Genomic DNA, 11,989 nt, shown 5'->3' with positions numbered 1-11,989 from the left:
AGCGCCCAGCCCCCGCCGAGCACACCGCCCCGGGGCGCCCGGGTCCCGCCGCCGGCCCTCGCACCGGCAGTGGCGCCCCGCGGCCCCGCAGGGCACCGAGCCGGGCAGGGCCCGCGGCACGGCCAGCCCCGCGCTCCGCTCCGCGCAGGCGCGGCCGGGGAACGACAACTCCCGGCAGGCGGCGGGGCGGCGCAGGCGCGGGCGGCGCGGCGGGGGAGGGGAGCGCTGATGCAAGAGGCGAGCGCGGCGGTCGTGGGCAACGGCTGGCCGCGTCCCTGAGCGCCCGCCGCTCCGCCCGTCTCCTGCACCGCGCCGCGTCCGGCCGCAGCCATGTCGGGCGATGAGGTGAGACCCGGCGGCCGCCACCCTCCGGGGGGCCGCGCCAGAGGCCTGTGCTGCGGCCGGGGCTGCCGCCATGTGAGCGTCTGGGCCTGAGGCCTGCGGCGGGCGGCGAGCGCGGCCTCCGCCCCGGGCCGCAGCCGGCGCCTCGCTGCTGGGGCGGGCGGCACGGCGTGGCTCCCGCCGCCCCGGTCCCGCTCGCCGCCGTCCCGGAGCCGCCGGTGCGGCGGGCGGAGGCCGGTCTAAGGGCCGGGAGCTTCCCCGGCCTCCGCGCGCCGCCGGGGCCCACCGGGCCGGTGTGCGGCCTGTCTCCCGGTACCGCGGGCAGGCAGCGGCCGCCGGGCCGGTGTGCGGCCTGGCTCCTGGTACCGTGGGCAGGCAGCGGCCGCCGGGCCGGTGTGCGGCCTGGCTCCCGGTACCGTGGGCAGGCAGCGGCCCCCGTGCCGCCACCGCCCGCTCCGCCGAGGGAGGGCCAGCCGAGGGGCAGGTCTCCCCGCCGCCCCCCCTCCATGGCCATTCGAGCCTCTCCGGCGGTGCGAAGGGTTCAGCCGCTGCCCGAGCCCGAGCGGCAGGCTTCCCGCAGCCGGCGGCGGCTGCTTAGGCACACTTTCCGGAAAGTACATACGCCTGTCTCTGAGACATTTTTGAAGTGTTATAGGTGTGTGGCGTCTTTACTAACCTCATTGCAGCTGTTCTCGCGGGGAGAAGGAAAGCTTTACACGTAGGAGGCTATATGCACCCTGATGCATGACTGCATCGCCTGTGGGAAACTGCCCTGGCTGAGTCCGTGAGGTGGCTGCTTTTGGTCTTGTCTCTTCTTTCTGCTGATGTTTAAAATACCAGTGTGGCTTGTTTCCTTCTGAGCAAAGTGATCAATCTGGCCTTGGAGACGGGCAAGTCATAATTTGGCCTATGTAATAAAGGAGAGCCAGTATAATTACTAACTATTTTAATGGAGGCTGAGACTGACTTATTTAGCTGCTTTAACATCTTAGAATGAATGTACTGCATTTTTATGCCTAATTGTGCCCTTGGAACTGCAGTCCTAATGTCTAGGTTTTACTCTGGTTCCAGAAATTTGGACATGGGAATCCTTGCATTAGATGCTTTCTGTCCCAGGTGATTGTAAGACCATAGAGCGTTCATCTGGATTTTCCTGGTTCAGGTTTAGCTGAAGTGTCAGTAAAATTGGGGTTTTTTTTGCCTAATGTGTTTTTGGGTTTTTTTTCTGACATTGAGGCAGATACCAGGAATATCTAGTTCAGTAAAGTTACACCTCTGGATTGCTTTATGTAGCAGACTGACTGAGAATTAAAATGGTAGCAGATATCACAACTAAACTGTTAACTAAACTGTTGCTGTTAGATCTTCTGGCTAGTGTGTCTGTGAGAGTGGGTGAGTGTGCATGCCTGCCAGAATTTCTGTATATCTGGTTGTTAGGAGCCAAGTAGTTCATTACTGACATTAAGTTGGTGAAACTTTTTAAAGCCAGTGATCCTGTAAGGTTGAGGGGAGTGAAGACGCATGAAGACAAATGTGCACTTTAAACTGGTGTAGATGTTGGAAAACTTTGTTTTCTGGTATTGGACTGTAGCTTCAATTTTTTAGGGCTGTATACAAAACAAAATGCCCCGGTAGAAACATCTATTGTCCAAGTGCTGCCCAGAAGTGTGGCACGGCAGAGGCAACACAGGCCCTATTTGCAAGAAGCAGCAGTCTCTTAACATCTATTCGGTTTATTTAAAATCCTACTATAGATATCAAATCCTACTAGATACCCAAAAGTTATTCCGGCCCTGTAGTTTTATGAAGCTCCAGGAAGTAATAATAGAGGATGCTATATTTTGAGCTGCCTGAGGGTTTAGGTGCAGATTGGTCTTAATTTTGCACTCTATCAGAGGCTTCAGTTTAGTGTAGTATAAGGATATCTGAACTAACTTTTATCAGTGCAGAGTTGCTATCTGCTTTGTAGACATGCCTGCATTTAGTCAAGCTAATGAAATGGGATTTATTTGCAACTTCTATTTGAATCCCCAGCATTTGTCACTGTCACAGCACTTTAATGCTGGCTTCTGTCTGGAGAATTGTGTTTGGACTACGAAGCATTGATGCTTTCTGGGTTTTTTTCCCCTCTGTTCTTTCGCTTGCTAATTTTCTGTAAGTTGGGATTTTGACTGGCTAGGCATTTGAAATAAGGAGTAGGTATATGGAACTGGATGTGAGAAGGAACTGTGTGGCCTACAGAAGAGGAAACCCCATAAGGGAATTTGGCTCTGAGAGCAGAAACAGAATGGAAATCTCTAACTGTTTCTACACAGGGAAGGCATGGGATTTGGTATATTTGGGCTGGGGCCTCTAATCTCTTCCGTAGAGGGTCTGCAACTTTGTACAGTTTTTCAGTGCTTAAATGGTATCATAATGCTTTGACTAATCAAATGTGCTGAATACAGAAAAGGAACAAAAACTTCTGAAACACCTAGCTCAGAAAGTCAAAACACAGAATAGCCTAGTTATGAGGCTGGTCAGTTTACATCATGACTTGTTGAAGCATGTGTGACCTTGACTTCTTAGTTTTCATTGAAGCCCTTAATGAAAAAAAATATTTCAGGCATAGATCTTCTGAGGTTGTGGAACTCTTCCATTAGTTTCCTGAGAGCACTTAGCATGTTATGACTAGGTCTTAGGTTTGCAAAAGCTTGGTTTGACTGGACTGGATGGAGCCGACCTTCAGAGCAGTGCTGTGTTCCAGGCCAGCTACATAGTTTTAATGCTGAAAAAACAATCTCCTGGATCCAGAAGTTGTCCTTGTGTGTTATCTTCAGTTTAATGTGGTGCTACTGAAGACACGTTCTGTCTCTGGTAGACACAAGATGTGCTTTATGGTGGTCCAGGATGAAAGATGTATTTTTCTTCACAAAGAGAAGAGTGCTTTGGAGTGGGTGGGCTGGTTCCTTCTTAGAAATTACTATGCCCCATCTAAGCATAACCTTATGTTTGCTTAATCGTGTGAGAAGATACAAGACTCTTTAGAGTCTTGTGAAGCTTGTTCATTGAAGTGAGTCGTGATTTTGAAAACGGTGTTCATGTGCTTGTTCCCAAAGCTGTGAACTCCTGCTAGTGCAGGCAGCTTTCCTGCTGTTTCAGCAGACTGTAGAAGTTACAAGAGGAAGCCAGCAGATAGCGTAACAGGTGCATATTCTTTGATTACTGTGCATTACAAGAGCATGATTCATACATGTGTCTAAGCATTAGAGCAAAGCCCTCTAGGAGAACTTTTTTGAAAATATAGTGCATTGTGTACAACTGAAGACACGCTTCAGCAGTTTGGAAGCTGCAAGCTTAAGTGTCCCGTATATGTGGACACTTTGGGATACTCTGCTGCGAACACCCATATGTGGAGTTCACTGCCTTCAATAGAGCCTTTATGAAGCATAAGTTCCAGAAAAATGGAAGAATATCACATGAATATTGTGTGTAGGAGAATGAGAAGTGTGAGGAAAAGGTTGCGTTGTGGAGAGAGGGAAACTGCCAAACTTGCAGGGTGTAACAAATCGAGAAGTTGGAGAAGTGCTGCTTTGATGAAGTGTTATTTTCATAAGGGAGTTTCAGATGGTGAATTTTAACTATCTGTGAGAACACTCTTCAATCACTGCATGAGAAAAACTGGAGAGTCTCATTGGCGTTTAAAATTTTGATGTATTAGATATATACTACTGTGTGAAAATACGGCCAGATGGATGTAACAAAACTGACCAGAAGCTATGATGTCAAACTTGCATCTTAAGTGAAAAAAGTACAAAGCATTCCTGTGTTGGAAAACTGAAGAGCTTGTGTGTTAAATATCTCAGATCTGCAGATGATGAATAGGTTAAAAATTAGTCTTGGGGTAGTGCCTTCTTCAGTCAGATCAGGTGAATTAAGCTTCTTTGTTGGTTAAAAAAGTCATTAACAGCTTTTTACCACTTGGTCTCTGAGGTTCAGTTTCCCACCTGCTGGGGAAAAGGATGAGACCTGTGCTACTTCATAGTGTTGAGAGCTGATACAGATCTTGCTGTATCACCAGCTCCCTTCTAGGTTTTTCCCTAGTCCAGAGCATTCTTGTCAAGAGTGCTGGTAAATCTTGCCTTTTAATAAATTTGGAAATTAATGTGTCTTGGACATGGAAGTACAAAGTGTAGCGGATACGTGGTATAAGCTGTATGGTATAGGTGTGCTTAATTTTTTTTTCTGTTGCTGAGTGGTTCAGTGATAGTTTCACATGGTCTTACTTCAGAACTTGAGTCCATAATGTCAGTAAAATGGAGAAGCAGCTGGTAGCTAGTCTAAGATTCACAGCTTTAATGTATTTTCAGCTAATAAATAGTTGGCAGGAAGCTTGGACTATTATAGGCCAAGTAGCAGAAGCTAAGTGTAAGCAATATTCTCTTGTAATTGGTCACATGGGTTTTTCCTTGGGACAAGATCCGTGTTTAAAGAAGCCTGTGTTATCACTGTTTTGAGTCAGCTAATTTGTATTACATTGTTACAGATCTAGAAAAATCCCTAACTGAGATTGAAACAGAGGAACAGTTTGGGTAACTGAGGGAATGTTGAGAGAAGCTTGAAGGTGTTACAAATATTAAATGTTAGGTGATTATTACGCTGCTAAGGAACTCTTGGCTTTTACAGATGATTTTCGATCCCACTATGAGCAAGAAGAAGAAGAAGAAAAAGAAGCCCTTTATGTTGGATGAGGAAGGGGGAGATACACAAGCGGAAGAGACTCAACAATCGGAAACAAAAGAAGTTGAACCAGAGCCAACAGAAGACAAAGATGTTGAAGCAGATGAAGAAGACAGCAGGAAGAAAGGTAAAGTGAATCAGCAGATAGGCTCTTAAAAGTAGTCCTTCTGTATCTTGAAACTACAAGCCCCGTTTCAAGAATTTCGCATCGCAGTGTATAATGCTGTGGCCCTAGTCTGTTTAGAGGCTTGTGACTAATACTCTACTTACTTGAAGGGCATATTTGCCTCCTGCTTGAAATCACATTCACAAACATCCAGCAAGCTACCGGTGGCTTATGTAATTCCACTTTCCTGACTCAGAGTCTTTTGTGTGAGGCAGTGAAAAGAGAATCCCTAAAATAGTTAGCAAGAACTTTTAAATCTTCACGTGCAGTTATTGCAGTAATTCCACTACTATGGCTGTTTTTCATTCGAACAATTAAACAATAGTGTGAATAACAGAAGTGTGTTTAAAAGGTTTTCTAGTTTTTGGACAGCTGTGAATGTGAGAACTGGAGTGTTCTTCAGAATCTTTCAGGAAATAAGCTTGTGATTGTGTATATAACCTTGCTTTTTAAATTGAGGCCAGTGTCATTTCAAGATGACCTGATTTGGGAATGCTGTTAACTTAAATCAGTTTTTTTGACTGCTATAAATTGGCTGCTGCAGTAGACCAGAGAAACTACATCTTTGTCCTACAGTTTCAGTTTTTTTCAAGCATCTCTACTGTAATGACAAAAGTAGCTAGTTTCTCTTGCACAGCAGAAAGAAAGATTAAGCACTTAAAAAAATGATAAAATGCATTTAGAAGATGCAGAAACTGTAAAATGGTACTGCAGTATTTGGAGGTAGGAGGGGAATGACCTCTTTAAAACCTGAAGGATATCTGTAGGGGCTACAGATCGTTGATTATGTCTTACTGTAATGTTTTGAAGATTTAGATGTAAATTAGAAACCTTAATGTCTAAACTGTTTCTACAGTTAGGCTTCTTTTGGCAATCCTTTGTTTTTTAGATGCAACAGATGACCTGGATGACTTAAACTTCTTCAATCAAAAAAAAAAGAAGAAAAAACCGAAAAAGATATTCGATATAGATGAAGCAGAAGAAGGTGTAAAGGTTTGTTTACGTAACTAGGCTATCTTGCTATGGCTGAAAATTTTTTTGCTTTCATTTTCTTGGGATTGGCAGCACAGGAGTTGTTTTGAGTCTGTCATTGTGTCTTTGTGCAGATAATAATGAAAGTTATGTTTCTCTGTGTCTTTCATACATAGTAGGTTCTGCTGAACATTTGCTCCTGCAGGGCTTTTTGCCCAGAAGTGAAAAAATCGTAACAGATTTGCACAATGAGCAAGTAATTCTGCAGTCTGTAGTAAGGGTTGACTAGCATCAAGACTAATTGTCTTTTGGGGTGAAACAACTAAACGGATGTCAGAAGTCATGCACAGAGTAGTCCTCAAAAGGCCAGCCCTTCAAATAAAGAAATCTTGTTTTACTCTGGTATTTTCTTTAGAAATGATTGGCTACTGTTCTGTGTTCCAGAAGGTGTGTGCGGTATTTCTACTGTTCTCAAGTTTTATACCAAGTTGTGGTTTTGTATCACGTCAGCGTAGCTGGCAAGATCAGAGACCTAGAGGACTGAGAAATAAATTATGTGTAAAACATAATCTTTAGATTTTGCCTTTTGGGGAAGAAAATGTCCTTCTGATCTGCTGCAGATAGGTGGAATACTTGATCTGTGTTCTCTGCATGTGCAGGATTGTGATAGTTTGGACTAGCTGCAGGTAGCATGGCTTTTCCCTTACCTTATGGCCTGGCATGGGGAGTGTTTTGTTCCCTTATGCTGTAAAGTGGGTGAGGCCTTTAGGTCAATATAGTGTGACCTTGTTCTTGACAAGCCAGAAGTTAGACCAGAAGATAAAAATCTAGCCCTGCTTCATGGTAGTAGTGCAGTACGCTCTCTTCAGTGTACTTTAGTTCCGTTCTTATCTGTTACGTTTCAAGACTGTGGTATATATCATCTAGTATTACTAGTACGAGTAATATATATACTATATATACTAGTATTCATCTAGTATAGCGTGCTACAAGTATTATTTCTCACGCTGTGCAATGGAGACTTGTGTTCAATATTGTAAACTATAGTCTTTTTTATTTCTTTTCAGGACTTGAAAATTGAAGGAGATGTGCCAGAGGCAGTAGAACCTGAAGATGACCTTGATATCATGCTGGGCAATAAAAAGAAGAAAAAGAAGAATGTGAAGTTTCCAGATGAAGATGAGATAATGGAGAAGGATGAAGGTAAAACTATAACCTAGCTCAGTGAGGTGTTGAAAGTGAAATGTTGTAGGTGAATAAGTTCTGTTCAGGTGCCTTTTTTGTTTCAAAATTGATGTTGTTACCTTTACCACTAATTATTTATCAGAAAAATGTTCTAAAAAAGCACTGTATAAATTTTCCGTAAGTGCTGATACCCTTGTAGGCAGGCAAGCAGAGACTTGTGTCCGCATTAGAACCTTCTTCGATGTACTTTTAGAAATGGTGTAAGCATGAGGTTAAATAATGTTTCTTTTCTTCTTAATGAATCCAAAACATCTTTCTTTGCAGCTTTTGAGGATGAAGACAGCAAAAAAGACGATGGAATTTCTTTTAGCCTTCAGTCAGGACCTGCGTGGGCAGGCTCAGAAAGGGACTACACATATGATGAGGTACCGTTCAAAATACTTTAAAAATATTTTCCATATTGACATGCATCAGTAAAGCAGGGCCTTATGCCTCTGTGTCCTGTTTCCAACTTAAAATTAAGACTTGTAGTCAGAAGCTCATGAACAGAAAAATAACAAAGCGCATCTTCTATCACAGTTAATTTTCATATAGGGCAATATTAGTGATAGTTAAAAGACCTCTGCAAATAGGCTGAGGTGCTTGTAGATGATGAAGTAAACCCTTGGGGAAACAGCTTTTATATTTTGCATTTATCAGAATGATTTTTTTAAGGGTGTGTTCAAAAACATATGGGGAAATGCCAAAGGGCAAAGACAATCTGCAATTCACTGTGAACGGTATTTGAAGGTTTTTTAGAATTGATGTACTTTATTTGAGAAATGCAAGATATGTTGATGTGAATTCTTGTTTTTTGTAGCTGCTCAATAGAGTATTTAACATCATGCGGGAAAAAAACCCAGATATGGTAGCTGGAGAAAAACGAAAATTTGTCATGAAGCCTCCGCAGGTTGTAAGAGTAGGGACCAAGAAAACATCTTTTGTCAACTTTACAGATATCTGCAAATTGTAAGTTTCCTCTTTAGATTTCCCAGGAATAGCAGATGAATGTGCTTACCTGTGCTGTTAGCTCTTGTGTTGAATGCATGTTTCTGGCAAAGGGCTATAGCAAACCAGAAGTAAACTGAAAGCTGTTTCAGTCATACTGCTCACTTCCTCTACATTTCTCTGAGAAGGTATTTATGAAGATGATTTATTGAGATAATTCCTTATTTTATACTTAAATTATGAAAATGATAGGCTTGCTATGTCGCCTTCATGGACTGAAACTAAACTATTGTTTTTGTGAGTTCACTGGCTTCTGTCAAGTCTGTAGCTTGGTCACCAGTGTGATTTATTTGCAGGTCTTGGGTAGGGAAAGTTCTTTCTAATTTGAACTGACTAGAAATACTATTCTCTTGGTAAATGATGTGGAGTTCAGTAATTTTTTTCCCACTGTTTTCTGCAGTGCTTTCTATGTCTTGATTATTTCTTGTCAGGGCAGTTCTTTGTGAGTGATTCTGGGAATGTATATCTGATTTGTTTCAAAAGTGTGCCAGAAAACAGTTATGATGAAATCATGCTGAGGATCTGGGTAGTATACTAAAGTGAATTTTTAATGGTCACTAGTAACACTTTTTTCAGGAAATGGCAGAGGGATGGGAGAGTAAGAATGGAAAATCTCAATAAACAACTTTTAATAGTTACTGTAATTGTGAGTTTGGGGGGGGCAGATGTGGTGCAGGGTTTTTTTGTGGGCTGCTCAGCTTTCTGGTGTCCTCAGTCGTTGTCTGTGCTCTTTGGTGCAGATACTATGGCACTGCCCCCTTTTAAATGTGGTAATTTAAGATCATTTTAGCTTGCCAGTCCTGTATAAATATACTGGGGGAAGGTTAAACATATCCTTACTTTATTTTTAGATTACATCGTCAGCCAAAACATCTTCTGGCATTTTTGTTGGCAGAATTGGGTACAAGGTAAGGCTATTGGGCTATGTATATGCTTATGCATGTAGGACGCAACGCCAATGTAGTTGATGTTATCTGACAAAAAGAACTCTTGGGTTTAGATCTGTGTGTATGTGCGCAAACATCAGCCTTTTCTTCCCTGGACTTAGATGCTGTGCTAGGTGGTTGGAGAGATACCATCTTAGGGAAGAGGTACAGAGGCAAACTATAACTCCCAGAGAACAGTTTGGATAAGGATTTCAGTTCCCTATTTGGGACCTTTCTCAAAGATGCTCTGATAGCAGAGCCATTTGTCGCAGTTGGTGAGGATGGCTCTGTGGCTCATATCAGCCTAAGGCAGATGATGAATAGCTAGGGAAGAGAGCATGCCTCTGTGCCTAATGGCAGGTCTTGTGGGCCTGTAGCTAGTTATTCTGTCTAATGCTGCAGTTAAACCCACCTGTCAGCGTAAAAACCAGTGTTGATTTCATATGCCTTTTATTGAAGATCTCGTGCTGTGGTAGTGTACTACTTGTTGTCTGTTCATTTCTCTGTTCTAGACTGCAGTGTTGTTATATGTAGGCAGAGAATCAAGGAGCCTAATTGCAATGTTTGTGCAACAGATGCCCGTTTGATTGGGCTTTGGAGTCCCTTCAGCTCCAGACAACTTAAACAAGAACTTGGAAATCATGATGTGAAAAAACATTCAACATGCTACATTAGAATGGCTAGAAGAGGATCGTATTACTCATTGCATCTTACTAGGGAGTTGTTTGGTCACTTCTATGAGATAAGCAGGTGTCAATTCTCAATTCTGTAAAGTTCTTCTGACTGGGAAGCTTAACTGTGAGGCTGATCTCTGCTGGAGTTTGCTTTTACTGCAGTGAGGGCTATACTTGGGCAAATCTTCCTATAGGTTTTTTAAGTGCCTTCAGAATTTTGTATTTTTATCCACAAAGTAATGCTGGCTTACTCCTGAAGCATGCATCGTTATCTTGTTTCATGTTCCTGAGTAGTTTTAATGCTTGACGTCTTTTGCAAACCAAATAATAATTTTTTTCTTTTAAATTAGTGGCTCAATAGATGGTAACAACCAACTTGTAATCAAAGGAAGATTCCAGCAAAAACAGATAGAAAATGTCTTGAGAAGATATATCAGTAAGTATAACTGCCTTTGCGCTCCAGATTTCTCTCGGGCCCCTTTTGATGACCAGTGACCCATGTATGGCCCATATGTATGTGCATGCTGTGGAGAGTCTGCTAAGACGCTACAACTTTGCTGCAGCTTTATAATGAAATAATGCAAGTAACAGGTGGTTCTGCCACGTTTATAATAAGCACAGAGGTCGTACTCTGTCCTGCACTAAAACATACCAAGGAAAACAGTAAGAGCGTTTGAGAATTGCTTGTTTTCATCTGACTTTCATTTCTTGGCTTTGAGGGCTATAGAAAATAACAGTAATTGTTAATTTTAGTCTTTTGTACACATAAACACATATGGTGTGTGTGTCACTGCTGGTCAAAGCACTCTGAGATTATATGTAACAAAAAAGTCCTGCTTTAGTGCTGTGCTGTACAATGACATAGGGGATTGCTGTTTCAGCAGAGGAAGTTGTGGAACACCAGCGGGAAGTCTTAACTGGTTGTTGCTGTGCTTAAAATGGCAGTGTCGGTGCATAATGTACCATGTGAAACCTAGTCTTTATGAACCTGGGAACTAGGAGGAATTGTTAGGTTGCCTCAGCCTCTGTGTTTTTCTTAGTAAGCCACTTCTAAGTCAGTAGATGCATTTGAGCACCCTTTCAAGACAACTGTTAAATTAAGGCTGAAGAAGTGGTGACTTGTCCGCTGATCATGCGTTATCTTTTAACTGCAACTTAATTCCTTTTCTGCAGAGGAGTATGTCACCTGTCATACATGTCGGTCACCAGACACAATCCTACAGAAGGACACCAGATTATATTTCTTGCAGTGTGAGACCTGCCACTCTCGCTGCTCCGTCGCCAGCATCAAAACTGGTTTCCAGGCTGTCACAGGCAAGAGAGCACAGCTCCGTGCCAAAGCTAACTAGTTTGCTAATCAACACTGGATTTTGCAAAGTGTTCTGGGGAGATATGACTGGACAGGTTTACAGTTGGAGTGGATTTACCATTGTATTAAAACAAGATTGTAAAACTACAAGAAATTTGGCTTTTGATTGATTGGTCTGTGAAATCCTTGCAAGATGCAGATCCTCAAGCTGTTCACATACATTTGCTCATTGAATATATTTTACCAACTGTAAGGAACGTGATGGGAAAGGAGGTGCTTTTTAATCCATTCAGACTTCTGTAAAACACAAGATAAATTAAAGATACTGTAACAGTGAGTGTCTTCGATTTTGGATTTTTCCTTCAGTTTCCTCTTTAGACAGCTCATGGGAATGGTTGATGTGGTGTTGTGCTGATTATGACACTGAACTATGTCCAAGACCCAGAATAAAGTTCAAGATAATGGTTGTTTTGCTTTTACATTACAAGCTTACTTTTGGTTAGGCTGTCATTAAACAGAGAAACCAGTCACAGAAAGACAGGGGGGATGATATATCAACATGAGACCTGCTCATGCTTTTATAGCCACATTTGTATGGGAACGCACTTTGCACAGAAAGTGACATCAGGACATTTTGATACTGCTTAAT

The 11,989-nt window shown here is 42.7% G+C and overlaps 1 protein-coding gene across 1 annotated transcript; it reads left to right on the top strand.

Moving 5' to 3' along the window:
* Positions 1–201: 201 nt before the first annotated feature.
* EIF2S2 (eukaryotic translation initiation factor 2 subunit beta) lies at positions 202–11,677 on the top strand. Its single transcript, XM_040608751.1, has 9 exons — positions 202–345; positions 5,008–5,188; positions 6,117–6,220; positions 7,267–7,402; positions 7,709–7,809; positions 8,244–8,392; positions 9,283–9,339; positions 10,382–10,467; positions 11,205–11,677. The coding sequence occupies exons 1-9, from the start codon at positions 331–333 to the stop codon at positions 11,378–11,380; spliced, it is 1,005 nt and encodes a 334-aa protein (XP_040464685.1). The 5' UTR covers positions 202–330; the 3' UTR covers positions 11,381–11,677.
* The last annotated feature ends 312 nt before the right edge of the window (positions 11,678–11,989 follow it).

This window comes from Falco naumanni, chromosome 10, assembly GCF_017639655.2.
Source record: "Falco naumanni isolate bFalNau1 chromosome 10, bFalNau1.pat, whole genome shotgun sequence".
Classification (NCBI taxonomy): domain Eukaryota; kingdom Metazoa; phylum Chordata; class Aves; order Falconiformes; family Falconidae; genus Falco; species Falco naumanni.
This window is presented reverse-complemented; position numbering and strand designations above follow the sequence as displayed.

What these genes read in the sequence shown, in the direction of transcription:
- EIF2S2 (XM_040608751.1), top strand. An exon ending in AGAAGACAGCAGGAAGAAAG is followed by an intron (nt 5,189 to 6,116) that starts GTAAAGTGAATC and finishes TTTGTTTTTTAG; the next exon opens with ATGCAACAGATGACCTGGAT. An exon ending in GATAATGGAGAAGGATGAAG is followed by an intron (nt 7,403 to 7,708) that starts GTAAAACTATAA and finishes CTTTCTTTGCAG; the next exon opens with CTTTTGAGGATGAAGACAGC.